This window comes from Myodes glareolus, chromosome 21 (genome assembly GCF_982192425.1).
Source record: "Myodes glareolus chromosome 21, mMyoGla1.1, whole genome shotgun sequence".
In the NCBI taxonomy this organism is placed as follows: Eukaryota; Metazoa; Chordata; class Mammalia; order Rodentia; family Cricetidae; genus Myodes; species Myodes glareolus.
Window position 1 is genome coordinate 19,458,010 of NC_142046.1, and position 20,235 is coordinate 19,478,244.

The 20,235-nt window shown below is 51.3% G+C and overlaps 2 protein-coding genes across 3 annotated transcripts; one reads left to right on the forward strand and one right to left on the reverse strand.

Annotated features, from left to right (window-relative positions):
* The first annotated feature begins 211 nt into the window (after positions 1–211).
* Inpp5e (inositol polyphosphate-5-phosphatase E) lies at positions 212–12,139 on the forward strand. The gene is made up of 10 exons (XM_048452734.3): positions 212–1,663; positions 6,386–6,509; positions 6,964–7,061; positions 7,747–7,871; positions 8,285–8,404; positions 8,657–8,764; positions 9,271–9,432; positions 9,498–9,613; positions 10,047–10,183; positions 10,657–12,139. The coding sequence occupies exons 1-10, from the start codon at positions 837–839 to the stop codon at positions 10,787–10,789; spliced, it is 1,950 nt and encodes a 649-aa protein (XP_048308691.1). The 5' UTR covers positions 212–836; the 3' UTR covers positions 10,790–12,139.
* Positions 12,140–13,054: 915 nt separating this feature from the next.
* On the reverse strand, positions 13,055–20,221 carry Pmpca (peptidase, mitochondrial processing subunit alpha). Of its 2 annotated transcripts, none has more exons than XM_048452735.3 (13): positions 20,119–20,221; positions 19,212–19,414; positions 18,753–18,832; positions 18,483–18,565; positions 17,967–18,061; positions 17,299–17,399; positions 16,715–16,978; positions 16,415–16,507; positions 16,219–16,337; positions 16,028–16,118; positions 15,851–15,913; positions 14,524–14,668; positions 13,055–13,375 (listed from the first exon to the last, which is right to left on the reverse strand). In XM_048452735.3, exons 1-13 carry the CDS (start codon positions 20,184–20,186, stop codon positions 13,206–13,208), a joined length of 1,575 nt encoding a protein of 524 aa, XP_048308692.1. In that variant the 5' UTR covers positions 20,187–20,221; the 3' UTR covers positions 13,055–13,205. The 2 variants fall into 2 exon arrangements, with proteins under 2 accessions (XP_048308692.1, XP_087755982.1); XM_087899856.1 differs by lacking the exon at positions 20,119–20,221 and adding an exon at positions 19,693–19,865.
* Between the last annotated feature and the right edge of the window lie 14 nt (positions 20,222–20,235).

Consider the following 20,235-nt stretch of genomic DNA (forward strand, 5'->3'; position numbering starts at 1 on the left):
TGAGGGGCTGACCAGTGAGATCTAAAGTGTGAACAAAGCCTTGGGCTACTGTTGGGTTGGGCAGGGTTTGTCGGGAGTGGGTACGGCTTCTGTCGGACAGGGCGTGACCTCGTGTAGGGAGGGGTGTGGCTTCCAGGCACGGGGTGTGGTCCTCCAGCCGCCAGGGGCCGCTGTGGGCGGCGTTGTGATATTGAGCCGGGCAGTTCGTAAGGCAACCACAGAGCGGGGCCTGGGCCAGGGTGACCACTAGGCTGAGCTGTGGCGAACCCTGGGCGGGGGCCGGGGCACGGGGCAGCAGTCGTTGTTCCAGCCGCCACGGTGACTGGGTGAGCCCCGCCTCCCCCAGCACCGGGCCCTGCTGGATCAGAACAGGCGCCGGTCGGCGGGTCTGCGACCGAACGGTGGGCACAGGTGAGCCTAGGACGGCGAGCGCGCTGCCCTACTCTGCCAGGGTCGGTGGAGGGATCACCCAGGGTGTGGGATAGACTTCTACAGCTCCGAGGAGGAAGTGCAGCCCCGACCCCCTGGTGCCAATTCCTACGAGATCGCTTTAAGAACAGCAAGCTGGTTTCAGGGAGCTAAGAGAGACTCGGGGAGATTTTCCGGATCTCCTTAGGCATCTATGAGAACTCAGGACTCCAGCCATGCAGCCACAGGCCCTGCTCCAAAAGGACCGCCCCATGCCTCAAAGGGAACCACCCGAATTTTCTTGGCATCCAACTGGTGACCTCTGACGTGCATCCTTGACAACACGAGTTGCTTACTAACCTCCGAGAGAGGATCTCTTTCCTTAGGAGGGCCAGATTGAGTGGGTGAGGTCTGGCCTGGTCCGGACTATGCCGTCCAAGTCAGCTTGCCTGCGTCGTCACACGGAGGTACCTGGGCAGCTGGAGGGCAGAATGCTCCAGGGACAGCTTCCAAACACAGACAAGAACCTCACCCCAACACCGGGCTCCCTACCAGCCACTGACCCTCACACTCCAGAGACAAACCCCGTGCCTCCTTTCAGCATTCCAGCAAAACCAAGCAACCAGAACCCACAAGCTAAAGCAAACCCCCTCATCCCACAGCTGCCCATGAGACCCAAGTTGGAGCGAACCCTGTCCCTGGATGACAAGGGCTGGAGAAGGAGGCGTTTCCAGGGTAGTCAGGAGGATATGACTGTCCAGAATGGGACCAGTCCCTGCAGGGGCTCCATGCAGGACTCTGTTGCCCAGTCTCCTGCCTGCAGCCGGCCCCTACCCTGCCTCAGCACATCTTTACAGGAGATCCCTAAGCCCCGAAGGGCCACAGGCAGTGAGGGTGGGAGCCCATCCTTGTGGAGTGACTGTCTTCCTGGAATGATCAGCACCTCCTTGGACCTCCTGCACAGAGAGGCCTCCCCAAGTGGGGGCTCCCCCAGGTTGGCAAGTTTGCATGCTGCACACACACCACCCGCCATGGACCTCAGCATAGCCTCCAGCTCTCTGAGAACAGCCAACAAGGTTGACCCCGAGCATGCTGACTACAAGCTCCGCATGCAGACCAGGCTGGTCAGGACCCACAGCAGCCTGGGCCCTAGCAGGCCCCGGAGCCCCCTGGCTGGTGACGACCACTCCATTCACTCCGCTAGATCTTCCTTCAGCCTTCTGGCTCCCATCCGCACCAAGGACATCAGAAGCAGGTAGGATTCTTGGAGGGAGTGGTGGGGAACTCGGGGGTGGGGCTGTCAGCTAGAGACCTCTGTCTAATCAGGCCAAGGGCATACTAAGCCAGGCATGGTGGCTCGTGCTTGTAATCCCAGCGCTTGAAAGGCAGAGGTAGGATAATTACAAGTTCAAAGCCAGCCTGAGCTACATAGTGGACCACTGTCTATGTAAATAGGTAAGCGAAGAAGGCTAGCCGCACAGGGACCATGTGAACAGGTTCGCATAGAGGATGCCGAAGACTTGGAAATGGAAGATAAGGCAGGACTCCCATCCTCTTTCAGACATCGCGCCTTTCTCCTTCTGTTTGTATCTTTCCAGAACCTTTCCTTCGTGGCTCAGTGTCATCCACAGACACTGCAAACCTGTAAACGTAGATCGTTCTACCTCATCCCGTACGTAGGCAGGTGAGGACACACCCATCTTGCTATCATTGCTCCCGTAGTTTGTACTTCCTCGCATCCTGTCGGGAAGCTTTCTCAGTGTCTAAATTGGTCCCTTTGTTTTTTTCTATGTGGAAGGTCCCAGGTTTCTTTAGCTATGCTTTTATTGAACAACTACCCGTGAGGAGCACTCAGCAACTCTTAGTGGATGAAGGAGGGTTGAGTACTGTCCCATAACAGTGGACCATGGGTCAGAATTTTACCAGAACATTTAGACACCAGTTAAACTACTAGACCAAGTGACATCCCAAGGCCACAGGCTTGACTAGTTTACCTAATGCCCTTGGGAGAGCCTCCACACTGTATTGAGCCACAGGGTCCCAGTGTCTGTGGTGGGGATTTGCTGATGTCCACCGAGGCCTCTAACATGCCATAACATCCCAAGAATGTACAGGACCTACCTCTGTTTCTTATGCTTAGTCTTTCCGACTCCAGTAATGAACTTGTATGGACTTACACTGAAAAGAGTGTGAGTGTAAGCAAGATGAGCCCTTTCTGCCTATGACTTCTCAGTGCTGACTCCCCTCTCCTGAATCCATGAGCCACATCCACCACTGGGGGCACAGGACCAGTGCATGACCTGCCCAAATCTAGAGCCTCATTTTCCAAGCTGGCCGCCTTCTGGGGTCTTGTTCTTGGCCTGTAAGGTGCATCCTGCCTGTCTCTCCCGTAACCATGTTGTGGGACATAGGTGGGTGCGGAAGTGAGAGCAAGGAGAATCTGGAGACAGCTCCTGCAGAGCTGGTGACTATGGGTTAGAAGGTTGACTAACGGGTGACTATGGGTTAGAAAGTTTCATACAAGAGACCTCGCGGCAGAATATGGAATGGAGTGTCAGCAGGGCTTCCTCGATCTAGAGAGCCGAAAGAACCTACCTTTCCTCTGAGAGTGTTGTGATCTCTGGCAGTGTAGTTCCTGCCTGCATCTCTAGGTGGTCACTTCTAAGTTTCCCAGTCAGTGGCTCCAGCCATGCTAACTTCAGGGCCCTCTTCTGGAGATGCTGCGGTGCTTGTATCTGCACAGACTGCTTACAAAGAGGGTCGCATTCTTAGGGGCTGGGAGGTGGGGAGCACCATTCAGTCTCCTTTAGCTGCTGAAGGTAGGCCTTACTCCCTGCACCCCTAGGAAGGCCTGCAGGTAGGGCCCTCTATGCCACACCTCTTCACCAAACCTGACTCCTCTCGACACGCCCTAGTACCCTTCTAGCACGTCTAGTTATCCGTAGGCCAACACTGAAACTTGAGTTACAGACAGTTGTGAGCTGCCATGCGGGTGCTGGGAATTAACCTGGGTCCTCTGGAAGAGAGCAGTCACTGCTCTTAAACACTGAGCCATCTCTCCAGCCCCCCAGCAATCCTTTTAAATATTTAAAATATTTTTATTATTTTTAATTAGGTGTAGCACATGTGTGCATGTGTACACATGGACTTGTAGGTATGTCCACGTGAGTACAGGTGACTGCAAAGGTCAAAAGTTGGATTCTCCAGAGCTGGAGTTATAGGCAGTTGTGAGCTGTCTGATGTGAGTGCTGGGTACCAAATTTGGATGCTCTGAAAGAGCAGCAAGCACTCTTAACCACTGAGCCATTTCTCCAGTCCCACAGGGGTCTTTTAAAGAGTACTGTATCTACCACATTCAAAGCATTATTCCTTGGCAATCCACAGGAAGTGAAAATGTCTGAGTGATGTCCGTGGGCCCCTATTGCATCCCTGGGAAGTAATGGAGGAGGGGCTGTAGTAGGCTTTCTTGGACCACCAACCCGCAAATCATGATACACTTATTATTAATTATGAAAGCTCGGCATTAGCTTAGACTTGTTTCTAACTAGCTCTTATAACTTAAGTTAACCTATTTCTATAAATCTGTGTACTAACATGTGGCTTATGGCTTTTACCTTTCCCCTTGCATGTCCTGCTTCCTCTCCATCTTCTCTGGCGTCCCTCCCAAGCCTAGATTCGAGATTCGATTCATCTCTTCTTTCTGTCTGCCCAGAAGTCCCACCTAACCTCTTCCTGCCTAGCTATTGACCATTCAGCTCTTTATTAAACCAATCAGAAGGCACCTTGGCAAAGACACATCTTCACAGTGTACAAAAAAGATTATTCTGCAGCAAGGGACTTTGTCCAGTTCTGCTGCACACCTCACAACCGCAGTTTGTGGGGGTTGGTTCTTTCCTACCATGTGGGTCCTGGGAATCAAACTTACGCCATCGGGTTGGTGGGAAGCACCTTCACCTACCGAGTCATTTCACAGGCCTCGCCTGCCACTTTGTATGTGTGTGACAAGGCCTTACTATATAGACCAGGCTGGCCATGAATTCACAAGTATCTACCCCCTTGGATTAATGCCACTTTTCACCAGAAGATCTGGGGTATCCTCCCCTAAATGGGTTGGGAAGAAGCTGTGTTTCCTAAGGCTGGGCACAGCAGTGAGCTTCTACCCTGCCGCTATCCAGTCACATTCTGTAGCCACCTGGACAAACTGTGTCTCCCTAGGTTGGAGGAAGCAGAGTCAGCCTATAAGGAGGGGCACAGGCTTAGGGGCTAGTGACTGAAGACTAGCCTGGGCCTGCCTTTGTTCAGTGGTCCTTTCCTAATGATATGTGACTCAGAAATTTGCTCCACCCCAACTGGTGTCTGAACCCAGCTAGCACATTAGTGACCGATTCATCTTGGAGGTGAGATCAAAAAGGTCCCTCACTGTGACAGCCCGGTTTCCCTCCTGAAAGTGTACAGAGCTGTACCATCAGATGTTCTGTCCAGTGGGGTTCAGGAGCATGGTTCAGGCTTCAGTCGGCCATTGATCTTAGGGACTTGGTTATAATCTGATCTTCAGAGGAACATGGTTTTGTTCTTGCATTCTTAGCAAATTTGGCAAAACCAGTAGGGTAGGCTAAGCATTGTGGGAGACAGAGGCTACTGGGAGACAGAGGCAGGAAGCTCCCCAGTGGAAGGTCAGCCTGGGCACAACAACACATTGTCTCAAAACAAAACAAACAAACAAATTGAAAAAGGCCCAGGATGTAGCTCAGGGAAGAGGTAGCTCATGTAGCATGCATGAAGACATGGGTTCCATCTCTAGCATCACTAAAAATAGGGTGAGGGGTAATTAGATGGCTCAGTCGCTGAGAGCATTAGCTGTTTTTGCAGAGGACCTGGGTTTGGTTCCCAGCACCCATGTGGTGACTCACAATCATAGCTCCAGTTCCAGGTTGGTCTGATGCCACCTTCTGACCTCCAAAAGCACCAGGCATGCACATGGTGCACATACACTCATGCAGGCAAAATACTCATACAAATAAAATAATTTTGATTTTTTGTTTGTTTGTTTGTTTTTAGAAAGACAACCCAGACCATCTTGGTACTTACTTTATAGACCAGGCTGGCCTCAAACTCACAGAAATCCATCTGCCTCTGCCTCCAGAGCACTGGGACTAAAGGAGGTTGCCACTACTACCCAGCAGGACTTCATTTCTTAAAGGTCTGGAGAATAAATCTAATATTTCTCAGTGCATGAAAAATTATATGAGATTCGGATTTTTTTAAATGATCTATTTATTTATATTTCATGTGCATTAGTGTTTTGCCTACATGTTGTGTGTGTGAGGGTGTCAAACTCCTTGGAGCTAGAGTTATGGACAGCTGTGAGCTGCCACATGAGTGCTGAGAGTCGAACCCAGATCCTCAGGAAGAACAGCCTGTGCTCTTAACTGTCCATCTCTGTCCATGATTTAGCCTGTCCATCCCTCCGACCCTGAGATTCAAACGTCGTTGCCCTTATAAACACATCTTTCTGGGCACACAGCCACATCAGTTCTAAGGGTTTTTGTGCTTTTGTGCTGTGGCAATGAAGTTGAGTGATAGGGCAGAGACCCAGTCACCCACAGGACTGCGTATGTCCAGTATCTCTGTCCAGCATGCTTGGGCAGGCCCTCTAGTACACGGTGCACACATGTGTGCTGGGTAGGTCAAGAGATTCATCACACTGTTAGGACTGTGTCTCAGCTTGACAGGCTTCATTCCACTGAAATCGGGGCGATGTCACAGTGACTTGCTATGGAAGCAGTCCTGCACTGGAATTCCCAGCTCCAGAGGTGACACTGATGCCTGGCATGTCAGTGTTGTCCTCAGGGTTCACATGGCTTGTAGGACTGATAGCTTTGGAGAAAGTGGCTCCAAAGGCACCTGTCCTGAGCAGAGGAGCTTCTGCTTGCTTTGGTGTCGCTGAGGCTAGCTGCTCACTTGTCTCTTTTTGCAGGAGCTATCTGGAGGGAAGTCTTATGGCCAGTGGAGCCCTGCTAGGAGCCGATGAACTGGCCAGGTACTTCCCAGACCGGAACATGGCTCTCTTCGTGGCCACCTGGAACATGCAGGGCCAGAAGGTGAGAGGGGTCACAGTGAGGTAAGGCTCCATGTCCTTGGGGAACCTATTCCCAGAGACCCCAGCACAGTCTACTGGTCACAACACGGGCATAAAGATAGCCAAGCAGGCTGCCTCCATCTCTGTGAGCCCTTGTGAAGGACCAGGGTCGGACATGCACCTGGGAGGATAATCAGACCCGGTGGCATGCAGCACAATCTAGGGTACCTGGTAAGGTGGGACCCGGGCTGGAAGGTAGTAAGTGAACAAATTTGGGCTCAAAGAGGGAAACTGAGGTATCTGACATGTCACAGTTCCCTGGGAGAACAAACCCACAGCCATACACAACTTCTCTTTGAAAAGAGGCTGGACTGTGACTGCCTCAAGATGACTGTGCAGGGGCTTGCTCTTCAGCTTCAGCCCTCAGACCTGAGGGAGCCTCGTGGTCTTGACTGTTCTGTGGCTCTTCACTGCAGGAGCTCCCAGCGAGCCTGGATGAGTTTCTGCTCCCCACGGAGGCCGACTATACTCAGGACTTGTATGTCATTGGCGTTCAGGAGGGCTGCTCTGACAGGTGAGGCACCGTACAGCCTCCACTGTTGGGGCCTCCACCATCCTGCGTGGACAGTTCACTGAGATTGACCTGTAAGCCTGAAGGGTGGGACCTCATATGGGGCTAGATAGCAGCCCCCATGCCTCACTGAAATGTACCTAAAATCAGTGGTGTTTCAGGTTTTGTCTGTAGTTGGCCAAGGGAGCACAGAAGCAACCAAGATGCCTGGTTCAATCCACAGGTTCTGGGCTGCTGCAGTTCTGGCCACATATCCCATGGTACCCTGACTGCTGTCCCTAGGAAGTGATCCTATAGCTATGTGCTCCTAACTGCAACTTGTGGGGTTCCCTGGCCTGTGAGGAGAGCAGCAGGCCTGCTGCATGCTCTAGGGGAAGAGAACCTGTCCTCAGAGGCCCCAAGTAGTGATGGGGCCCACGCCTGCCAGCCTGCAGATCTCTGACAGTTCTTGTGGGTCTTAGGTGGGATCGGAAGTCTGCACATACCATCAGAGGGAGGTTTGGGCCTGCAGCCAGCCAGTCTGAAGGGTCTCACAGCGCACATAGATGCCATTAACCTTGTCATTATCATCAGTACAAGGCCCAATTTGAGGGGCCCCTAGGAATGCTTCCAGGGGCTCTCTGGGCAGCAGATGGGAGAAGGTGGCGCTAAAGGCCACGCCCTTATATAACCTGCTTCCTCCTCACAGGCGAGAGTGGGAGACACGCCTGCAGGAGACACTGGGCCCTCAGTATGTGTTGCTGTCATCAGCAGCACATGGGGTCCTGTACATGTCCCTGTTTATCCGCAGGGACCTCATTTGGTTCTGTTCAGGTAGGTGCCACCACGGGACTTCTCCCCCACCACTCCTCTTTCCGTTTCTCCCTCCCTCTCTTTCCCCCATGTGTGTGCCTGCACCATAGAGCACATGTGGAGGTCAGAGGCCAACCTGGATCAGTTCTTCCACTGTAGATATGAGTTCAGGTCTTCAGGGTTGACGCCTTGCTAGCCCATGCCATGGCTTCTGTATCTGCTACTCCCAGGAATCTAGGTACCTCCATATACAGGCTCTAATAACATGTAGCTCCTGTCCACATACGGGTCCCCTGACAGCAAACTGCAACCTCTCTGGCAGTGTGCACTCATGCCTGGGATCCAGCCTCTGAGGTTCCCATGTCTGAATACACAAGCGCACCTACTGTAGCTGTGCTCGTGAAGGCCCTGAACCCCCGTTCCTTGCCGTGCAGAGGTCGAGTGCTCCACAGTAACTACACGCATCGTGTCTCAGATCAAGACCAAGGGGGCCCTGGGCGTCAGCTTCACCTTTTTCGGCACCTCCTTCCTCTTCATCACATCTCACTTTACCTGTAAGTGTTTGCAAACCAGTCATGTGGTCTTGATGCTGGCTTCGGAGCAGCTTCCCCTCCTCACAGGCCTCTGTGGGTGGGTCATGGTGGGCTCTGCCTCAGTAGGACCTGACACTCGGGACATTCACTTCTGTCACCACAGTCCTCCGAGGCAGAGCACTGCAGCCGGCCACTGGGTGGTAGTGGGGGACAGTCTGGGTGTGGGGCAGGTTTTTCAGAGAAGCTCAGATGTCTACTCTGTTTGCTTCATAGCTGGAGATGGGAAGGTAGCCGAGCGGCTGCTGGACTACAGCAGAACCATCCAAGCCCTAGCCCTGCCCCGGAATGTGCCAGACACGAACCCCTACCGCTCCAGTGCAGGTGAGGGTTGTAGCTGCACAAGGCACTCCACACGTGACTGTTTCTGTCCCTTGGCCCCTGGCAGCTTAGCTGAAACCACTGGAGGACTTTTGAGAATCATGAAGTCCTCACTACTGAAACAGCTACTAGGTTTGCACCTGGGCAGATGGGAGCCCGCAAGGTCCAGTGGCTTGCCCAGGGCCATCATTGTCCACAAGTCCTCACCGCTGAGCACTTCCTGGCCCTCGCTGAGCTGTGAGCTGCTAGGCTATGGCTAGCCTGCTGCATGCATCAAGGCTGTCCTTTGCACCTGGACACAGATGTCTTCCCAGTCCTCTGCAGCTGTTGACCTTGGCTGCTCCCCTCACTAGCCTCTTCCTGGGGGAGCTGCTACCCAGTTGATTCTGTGGGGAAGGGGACCCACACAAAGGAGGACTTACTGCTTGGCCTACAGCTCACCCACCTGTCAGCAGGCCACAGCAGGTGAGGGGAGGCCAGAACCAATGTATTCTCCCACATGTGCCCAGGGGATGTCACTACCCGCTTTGATGAGGTGTTCTGGTTTGGGGACTTCAACTTCCGCCTGAGTGGTGGACGAGTGGCTGTGGAGGCCTTCCTGAAGCAGGAACCAGAGGTGGATGTACTGGCACTCCTGCAACATGACCAGCTCACTCGGGAGATGAAGAAAGGTAAGTGGCCTGGGGAGCAGCTCCTTAGGTGTGGCAGGCCCTCCCTGAACTCTCCTGTGTTACAGGGTCCATCTTCAGGGGCTTCGAGGAGGCGGAAATTCACTTTCTCCCATCCTACAAGTTTGACATTGGGAAGGACACCTACGACAGCACCTCTAAGCAGAGGACACCTTCCTACACGGTATGTAACTTCAGCCTGGCCTCAGGATTCCTGCCAGCCGTAGCTCATGTCAAATGGTGTGGGACTAGCAGCCAGCCAGCCAGCTTAGCCAGCCTAAAACTCAGCTCCGGGCCTGAGGCCAGTGACCACACACTCACAGCTTATTGGGGGTGGAGGGTAGTCTGAGTGTATTACAGGGCTAAGCCAGCCACCCCTCAAAAGCAGGTTGTAGTCGGATTCACACCTGGGTTCATCTGCCTGGTGCTAGGACAGGACAAGTGAGACACATGCACCTGGCCTGGCTTTTCCACCAGACACCTGGTGAGACCATGGGACATCCTTGAGGCAAGGCAGGTCCCCACTGCTTTCAGAGGGCTAGAAGGAAATAGATGCCATCCACACAAGTCTTTAGATTCCTAACAGTAAGGCTCCTGCTTCACCATCTCTTCTGAAGGACCGGGTCTTATACAAAAGCCGCCACAAGGGTGACATCTGTCCCATGAAGTATTCCTCTTGCCCTGGGATCAAGACTTCAGACCACCGTCCTGTGTATGGCCTGTTCCGGGTGAAAGTGAGGCCAGGGAGAGACAAGTAAGTCGCTGCTCACCCTCAGAGCTGGCTGGGCTCTGGGAGCCCTTACCAGTTGTAGATGGGGGGACTTTTTTGGGAGGGGTGACAGGCTTAGATGTGGAGGAGCAGGTCACTGTTTCATGTTGTAACATACTGGACAGACAGGGTGCCAACAAACCCCTAGGTTAACATGAAGTTGTTTTTATCTGAGCCTAGGTCCTAGCAGTTCTCAGCGTTTCCCTGTAACCCTTAAGTTGCTAACCTTTGGGGTTCCATGAACCAGCATCTTGTTCTATGACCTCAGGTCCCCGAGGTTGAGCAAGCTCCTGGAGCAGTATTCCACACGCAGGATTGTGGTTGGGGGTAGGGCAGCCTAGATGGGATGGATGAACCATAACCTTATAACTACATAGTAGTCCACCTATATGGGGCTCAGCAGGTGTGCAGCTGGGTGAAGTTTGAGCCAGTTCTTCTAATGGGTCTTTTTTCCACAGCATCCCTTTAGCCGCTGGCAAGTTTGACCGAGAACTGTACTTGATAGGAATTAAAAGACGGATTTCAAAAGAACTTCAGAAACAGCAGACAATGAAAAATCAGAGCTCTAGTGCTGTCTGCACGGTGTCTTGAAGTCACGAGTACTGGCCACTGCAGCTTGGGGACCAAGGCCACTGGAAAGAGATTGGGCTTGTGCTTTGGTGTCTCTTGCCATGTTGGGGTCGGTCTAATAAACCATGGCTAGGGGCTCTCCTGCTCTCGCTACAGATCCCACCCCTCAGGACAGCAGTGGGCTGGCCAGGCCATGCTTATGTCGGGGCAGGCCTGTTCTTTACGCCATGTTCCCACAGGCACATGGCAGGGATTTGTTCTGAGCGGGGCATATACCACCAAGCAGCAGCCACACACAAAAGCTGTAGACAGTGAGGCTTGCCCTAAGCAGCCCTACACCCTCCCCACAGGAACAGCCAACTTCCTGCCATGGGGCACTGCAGCCTTTTAACCCCTTGTCCCTGTTCTCACGCCAGCTCCTTCCTCTTCTGGGGAGGGATCAGGCAACCTCTGAAGCTTAGATAACCAATGGTCCTAAAACCTTCCAAGACCTAGAATTCAGAGGCCAAAGCCAGTCACTTCTGGAACATACCCAGCATTTTGGCAGGCTTTGGGTTCTACATCCTGGCTCCATGCTCCCAACCTCCAGTTGAAAGGGGCCTCTCCTCCACAGCTGTTATCAGCTCGTGGTTTTAGAAGCTTCAGACCATTGCTTTTGTGCTGCTAGCCCAGAATGGCATTAGAAGTGGTGTCACAGGCAGCACCTTGGTGGACTAAACCTTGAAGGCGGCTTAGAACTCATCACAGCTTTCGGTCTTGCCCCATCCCAGAGACATAGCCTTGAATGTACAGACACCTAGGGGCATCCACTCTAGTCTTCTAAATAATTTATTTTTCCATATTTATATTTTTAAATAAATGCATATATTTAATCGTGAGCTCTTTTTGGCCAAAGACTGAACCTTCGAAGAAGTAGTCTGCATGCATCCCAGGGCCTCAGGACAACCCCAGGTTTTTAAAGGGCAACAGAAGTCAAAAGCAGCATTTTTTTTTTTAAATTAAAAGACAGGGTTTCTGTTTGATAGCTCTGGCTGTCCTGGGACTCACTTTGTAGACCAGGCTGGCCTCAGACTTGGAGATCTGCCTGCCTCAGCATCTCGAGTGCTGAGGTTAAATGTGTGTGCTATGACCTCCCAGCAAAGGCAACAATTTTAGTCTTACCTGTCACCTGCTACTCAGCCCCATCCCAGGTCCTTCTGCTAGGTGTTGTCCCTGCTCATGGCCAGAAGTGGCAACAGCTGGGAAAAGTGGCCAGTTGGGACTCCAGTAAAACATGCTAACAAATGAGATAAAACTTGCCAGCTTCAGCTTCTAGAATGTGGGATGTCAGCAAAGCCAGGCCTTCCTGCTTCAATAAACCACTCAAATGTATGTGGAAAGTGTCAGAATGTCAAATCAGCGAGCTGCAAATTCCCATTGAGATTTGTGGTAATGAAGCTCAAAATGTTCCCATGTCCGTCCGTCCCCAACCTCCCACAGGCTGTCTTTCTGCCTCAGCTGCTTCTACTATTGCTGATTTGAATAAGGTTTGGTGCTTTTTTTTTTTTTTTCTTGGAGGGGGGCGGGCAGCATTCAAGGCAAAGCTTCTCTGGGTACACTTGACTGCCCTGGAACTTACTTTGTAGACCAGGCTGACCTCTAACTCACAGAGTCTGTCTGCCTCTACCTCCTGCTAGGATTAAAGGTGTGCACCACCACCGCCTTTGGTGCTTCTTTGTGGATATTCTCTGGCCCTTTAGAAAGGACTAAGGTAATCCTGAATATTCCGGGTTTGACCTGAGATGAACAACATCAAGTCTTGGGATGGGGGCAAAGTGCAGTGACGACCACTTACATTTAGACGGCCATTATGTTTACCCAGGGAATTTCAGTTAGAGTCAAACACTGAAGTCAGTGCAGATGAGGTGGGAAACTAGAAATGGGGTTTTGTAAATAACTGGAAGGCACAACTGGCATGGTGACTCATATTTGGATTCCCAGTAATGGAGGCCAGCTTGGTTGTTTATATACTGAGGTCCAGGCCAGTCAGAGCTCTGCTGTGAGGTCCTACTTAAAGGAAGAAGAATGAGTATGGCAGCACCAGTGATCCTAATACTTGGGAGACCCTGTATGCTTTAGGTTGCAATGCTCTATCTACCTGGAGCACTGGGGCTTCTACTCTGACCTCAAGTCTGCGCCCTACTCCCCAGCCTTCCTGGTTCTAGAATCTCTAGTGGCCAGACAGGCACTCTTTAGTAAAGAACACTTGTTAGATGACGGAGAAGCCACTTGTGCTTGAGACACAGGTGCAGTGTCAACAGTAACTTTCATTCAAGCTTTCCAAGTCTCACTGTTGGCGCTGCTCACAGAGCCAGTCATCCTTATACAGCGTCCACACCAACAATACCATGCACAGAAGCACACTCCGCAGCCTGCCCTCAAGGGCCCTGCAGGGACTCTACCGGAAGAGTCGGTATGTCCTGGGCAGGCGCCCATCTCTGCTGGACAGCGCTGCCTGGATGTGCTCATAGGTGGGTAGGTCAGTCAAATCACCCAGGGCGGCCACAGCAGGCTTCCCTCGGAGCATCTTGGAAGCAACCCTCTTGATATCTTCTGGCTTCACATTGCCTACAACGGAGAGCAAGAGGCAGTAAGGAGAAAAGCAGAGTCTCCATCTTTATCCCAGGCTGTGTGTGCATTCCATCCACAAAGGCAGGCCAAGGAGCCCTGATCTACTACATCTCCACAACTGGGGGTGGAGGTGGGCGCTGCTGAGGGATCCAGAAACTCAGCTATAGCTGGACTAACCAGGAGTGAGTCAGAGCAAAGTCACAATAAATTTCCATTAGGTGGGGAACTACAGTGGCTTAAAACAAGTTTTTAGTTGCATGGAGTGCTGAGTACCTGTCATCCCAGTACTTAGGAGGGAGAGGCAGGAGGGTCAGGACTGGCATCAGCCTGGGCTACATTAAGACCCTGTCTCAAATCCCCTGTGCAGCAGCAGAAACACTATTTCACACACACAAAGGTGGCCAGGCAGGGTGAGGCATGCTCAGTCCGAGCTGAATGACCCAGAGTTTGAGGTCGATCTGAGCTGTGAGTCTGTAAGACTTAAAAAACAATCCAACAAGGGAGGGCATAGCCACCCCAAGAGGAGTCTCATGTTTAGACAGAATGAGTTGTCCTAAGTCCACTCTATTTTCCAGACCACATCCTTAAGTACTACGTCATCGTGGCAGCCATGCACACACAGCCTGGTCTTCAAAGGGGTCCCAGCAATCCATCCATCCAGAACTACAACCAGGTCAACTAATTTTTTAGAGAAGGGCAGGACAAGCACCTGTCCCACACCATGAGGATTCCAAGCCCATGCAGATTGTTTTCAGTGTCTTCAGGACAGGTGACAGTACCCAAGCTACCCCCACCTACAGTTCTGTACCAAGCTTTATACCCAATTCCAGAAGACTGCAAACAAACTAAACACAAGCCATGAGACACACTGCCAGAGCCACAGGGCAGAGCCTGCAATGAGCAGTATCCAACCCAGGGACACTGCTCCACTAGTACCACCTAGTTCCCAGGGCTGAGGAGCCTAGCTGGTCCAGGATGGACCTCAGAACAGAATCTGAGTTCTACCCAGGTCTTCCCTGCCACATTGTTGGGAAAGGCAGAGCTTGTGCTGTGGCAGACAATGGACCCATCTGTCTATTTAAGACTCCAGGGCAGTCTTAAATACAAAAAAAAGACAATGGACCCAGGCTTTTGTGTGTACTCACGAATGAGTGTGCATAGCTCATGGGGCAACTTTCTTGAATGTGTAGCCAACACCTGTCTCCCCACATCCTCGAAGATCACAGGTCTGGACTCCAGGTTCATCATGAGCATGGACATTAGCTGCGTCTTGGCCCGCTCTAGCTCTACCTGAGGGCGAAACACCACCAGTCACCTACAGCCGGTTCATGCTGGCAAAGGGGTTGACTAGAACATGTCCCAGTAAAACGGCTTCCATGTACCCAAAGACGGGCAGAGTGGAGATGCTGTTCCCAGTCTAGTTTCCAGTCTGGTACACCTCCTGAGTATTGGAGGAACGGCCCTGGAAAGGCCTTCAGCACACCCGAGACAGACACATGCCCAATCTCTGGAATCACAGGAAAGCAGCACGCAATGGGGAAGCTACACAGGAAACCAGAGGATGTTGATGAAACAAAAGACTCTGGCTGCTCAGAATCCAGAGCACAGGAGGCAACAGAAACAACAGCCGAGCCTCTGGCCAAGTGTATACTTCAAATGTGGCGCCAAAGAATCAGGATCACAAGGGGACAGACCAAGCTGAGGATGTCAGCACTCGCCTGGGGAGTAGAACCCAGGGCCTTGAGCACACCTAGCAAGCTCTCTACCACGGAGCCATACCCCCAAACTTTGATTTGTTTTATATATTAGTTTAGGCTGACCTTGTGCTCATGACATCCTGCCGCTGGGGTCACAGGCATGTATTTGTATTACCTTGCCTTGCTATGCTTTTTATTTTTCAATAATGCTGCCTTTTTTCCTTAAGAAGACAGTATATGGCATGTGATCACTGAAGAAAACGTGCACTATGCAGAAAGAAGGGAAGGGAAAGTACATGCTCCACCACATCCACTGCACTAGTGCTGTGCAAACCTGTAACACCTAAAAATGTGCTAAACTTCCAAATATCAAGATACCAAAAACTAAAGCCAGGCATGGCTGCCCACATCTTTAATCCCAGCACTCTGGAGACAGAGGCAAGTGGATTTCTGAATTTGAGGCCAGCCTGGTCTACAGAGCGAGTTCCAGGACAGATAGGGCTACACAGAGAAACCCTGTCTCAAAGAAAAATAACAACCTTGGGTTCCAACATAAAATGGAGCCAAAGAAAGGTCTAGAAAAGGCCCCACATTATTGCTCATCTTGTATACTGCTGCATTAACTCATGGCTCGTCTATAAGAACCACTGAGAGGGACAGACTGTCCTTAGGATAGAACTCAGGAGACTGACTCCACAGTAGAATGGCCAGCCTGTGGCTCCTTCAGGTGTGTGAGTTAAGTGGATTCCAGTGCAAGGGATGCTCCAGGCCTCACCAAATCCACTGTTCTGCCCATTAGGATAAACTCCTTTGTGATGATTTCCACCATTTCTCGAACCTGTAAAGGAGCACGAGACAGGGTGAGCTGTAGCAGACTCCTGCTGCCACACCTAGAGCTGCGCTACTGCTCTGGAGTGTAGACTGGGGTGGGACGAGAGGGATGAGTCTTTACCTGTCTTGGGTCTGCACTGGCATGAATGCACAGGAGGCCTGTGTCTTCATAGCTGTGGTGGTAGGAGGTTGCATTGTACATCCAGTGGTGCCTGTGGGGGGGGATATATTGTGTCTGGGTGACGGCGGCAGGATGGCTGGAAGGTGTCAGCACAGTCCATGCACAAGCAGCAGTAGCCCAGCGGTACCTACCGATTGAGCACGTTGAGGTAGAGCCTGGAGAACATGCCTTTGCCAGGCCCTCCAGCAGAGAAGGAACCCCCTCCTCCCATCATCATATTCAGCACAGCAAAGGGGATGAAGTCCTCCTCCTGTGGAATTTAGAGTCACAGCAGTCAGTCACAATGGCATGGCCCTACTGATGCACCTGGATTATACCTGGACTCACCAGGAAGGAACAGCTCTCTAGTCCCAGCATGATGTGCGTGAGCTCCGGAATTGGGGTTGGGCCAAGGCTGACATTGGACATGTCTCTCTCCACCTGTAACCAACCAGACACGTGTCAGCAAGACCAGCAAATCTTCTACTAAGCAAATAGACACAAGGTGACCTCAGCCCTGTCAACTCTGGCCTTGAACAAGGGATGTCCTCACGCTGTTAGTGCTGGATGGTACACTAAGCGGAATCACACACACATATATCCGGAGAATACATAGCACGAGCCCTGCTCGCCTTCCTGCTGAGTTACCTTGACAATCCCCCCAGTGTACTGTGCCACTGATCTGTCAACATCCACAGCTCCAGGAGCTCCCCAGGCAGGCTGAGCTCCCAGGAGGTACTTTCTGGCACATTCTACCAGGTGCTCGTGCTCTACTCCCACTCCAGCAAGCACCATGCGGTCGGGGGTGTAATAGTTCTTCAGGTAAGAATGCAGCACTTCTCGATCAATCTTCGCTATGTTTTCTGCAGGGCAAAACCGGTGCAGGCCCACTGTGTTCTCCCTAAAAGCAGCCTGCGGCAGGGAAAAGGAAAATAAACAAAAGTGAGAAAGAAAACTTCAGGTCCCCTGAGGCAGGACTCCCCAACATGGTCTACTGCCACATCTGTGACAAAATAAGCTGGGCATTATCTACGGTTTGCCCTGTTTGTTTGAGGGGTGGCACACGTCTATCTTAGCATTCAGGAAGCTGAGGCATGGAGATTATGAGTTCAAGACCAAACATGAACAGTATAGCAACTGTCTCAAAAGACTAAGGAGCTAAGCCTGTTCTGTAAGCCTCGCCACCTGTAAGGCCAACAGCAGGGAGAGGCACATGGGGATTCCTATTTTACTTCATGAATCATCTCAGTGAGCAGTGGTTCTGGGTCAGGTCTCATGTTCAGGTCCTCAAGTTCGAACTGGACAGCCATCCTCGTCATCTCAATTTCTTCATCTGCAATAATCCAAACAAAGGTTTGGTCTGAACCAACAAGGCAGAGGACAGCACTAAGCCCAAGCAGCTGAGCCTGGCAGGTGCTGTAATCAGCTCTTAGGGGAAGCCTCAGAGCACCTGTGTTTAAAGGGAGCCGTGCAGATGAATATTAGAGACCCCGGTCTCTTGTCTTGTTCTGTTCTGCAGTCCCTTGGACCTGCTCCAAGCTCAGCTGCCTCACCTGCTGCCTGTTCCAAAACACACACTTGGGGTGACACAAGGTGGATGTGATGGCACTTAGGAAACAGACACCAACTGAGTCAGGCTCCATGACATGAGGCCAGGCTGCTGTGACACTGAGCAAAGGGTAGCTGCTGGGGACCAGCAGCTGTTCCCTCTGGGATCCTAACAGGAATCGCTAGGTCCAACCATTTGCAAGGCCAGGGAACAATGGAGACCATGCCAGGGAAATTTCTGTAGGCATGGATGACATTAGGTGTCTACACATAGGATGAAAGAGAATTTCAGCAAACCCTTTAATGTTTTTTGAGAGATGCTCCCCCTAACCACCCAGTCACAAAGCCACACCTGTCAGGCAGGGGTGCAGAACCACGTCGGCCAACAGGCCCACCACGGTGTCCAAGCCTTTGCTGTCTGCAGACACAGCATACATGGTGGTGTCTCTGGAAGGAAATAAGCCATAACGGAAGGTGCTGGATTTAGATCAGAGGAGTCACAAATGCCCACAGTGAGGCTTTCCAAAGATACAATGGACCAGATACAGTTGACTCCCCTCTCTCCATAGATGAAGTCTCTCCAGCTAAATAACTAGCTGGCAGAAATAAAGACTACCTCCACATGGAAAGATGCCAGCTTCAGACAGCTGTCAGGGGCCTGCCTGTCTAGTTTAGCATCCCTCACAGGTCAAGGCCTGGACAATTACAAGTTCCCAGGGTGGCAGGGAAGGAAGGAACAAGCACGGTATGCTCTCTGTCCCCCGCACTCCATCAGGCCTGCTGCTAATCTCTGTGACCTCTCTGATTCAAGGGGTTCCAAGAGTATGGTCAAGGATGAAGAGGACAGCTCCACATGGACACACAATACCTTGAGGTCTGGCAGTCACAGATACCACCATGTTTTTCCAGGGTAAGCAGAATTTCATCTTTGCTGTCAAATCGAGCAGTAGACTATAAAAATAAGAAAGCTTAAGTAAGCAATCCAAAACCCAAGAAATACTAAGAAAAGTTTACCTTTGCTTTCAAACACACAAAATTATATATGTCTCAATGACTTAGCATCAATAGAACCATTAACTAATACAAGTTCTAAATAGAGAAAAAATTAAGTCATAAAAATTACAAATTAGAAACTGACCGAAAATGCCAATTTTTCCAAAAAATGGGCAATTCCACTAAGATACTTTGCTTCATATCGTGATCCTGAATTTATAAGAACTGGTAATAAGAAGAAAATTGAAAGGTTATGTCAGATAGTCAAAACATATTTAATCAACAGAAAGCTTTCAAAACCATGGTTGTAACTTGGCCAGTCATTACTACATGGGGGCAATAAACACATCTGCTATCCTAGGTGATGGTCTTACACACACACACACATTAATGTATATTTATACATGACAGAACCTTCTAAAATTATAGAAAAGTAAAATGGGGGGCGAGGAATACCCCACACATCACCTCCAAATATGCCATCATTCACATCTTGGATAAACTTTCAAAATTAACAAGACTCCCCTGTGAGTAGTCCATGATGGGCGTGCTAATTACAGCTGTCAAACAGAGAGCCCACCTTGAATAGGTCAATAGAACTTACTTCCTACAGTACAGAATTGTCCAAACTTATTTTGAGATGCCACACGAAGCCCATTGTCCAGCGTGGTAATTTTGGTTTCAAACTTTTCCTGTCCATCAACTGTAGCAAAGACAGGCTTGGGCACTCCGGGTAAGGGAGAAGAGAGGGGAATGTTCGGGTATGTGGCGCCACTGCTGAACTGTCTGTGTGCAGGAGGTCCAAACCTACAAGAGCAAGCAGCCAGTTACATGCACTAGTGGTGACCACTCATGTGCCCCATATGTGTGTGCATGAGAAATCAACAGCGAAGTCTTCAGTGGAATTTATCCCATGGGCCTCAACAGAATGTGTAAAGCGATAGAATGGATCCAGGTTCTGCCATAGGATCTCAGGCACGCTGGTTCAAGTCTTTGGATCCTTTTTAATAGAAAAATAATTATTTATTCTTATTTTATGTGTTTGAGGGTTTGCCTGCACGTATGTATGTGCATCACGTGCATGCCTGGTGTTCAAGGAGGTCAGAAGAGAGCGCTGGGTCCCCTGAAGAGGCGATATGAATGCTGTGAGCCACCATGTGGGTGCCGAGAACCAAACCCGGAGGAAGCAATCGGTGATAAGCTGCTGAGTCGCCTCTCCAGCCCCAGATCTTTGAGTCTTCATTGCCCATTCTGGACTGCAGGCTGTTTGAGAAACCATTTGCCGCATATAAGGCCCAGGGCAAGCCCTGCCCTTCGGAGCTCTGCCTTGGGGTCTGGAAGACCCCAGCCGGCAGACTCCTAACCCCTCCAAACAGCTTCCAGTCCCGGGCTTATTCTTCAGGCCCAACGTTCAGAGCTCTGCTCCAAGGTCCATACTCCTCTTCCAGTTCTCTAGGGTGCCTGACCCCCCGAGTTCCCAATTCTTCGCGCCGGGTCGCGCCTAGGCTTACCTGGGCCGCGCGCACCGAGCCGCAGAGCCCCGAAGCAGCCGCGCAGCCGCCCATACTGCCGTCGCCATCGCGCCGCTGCGCTTCTGCGGTCACTTCCGCTTCCTGCCCCGCCCCGCG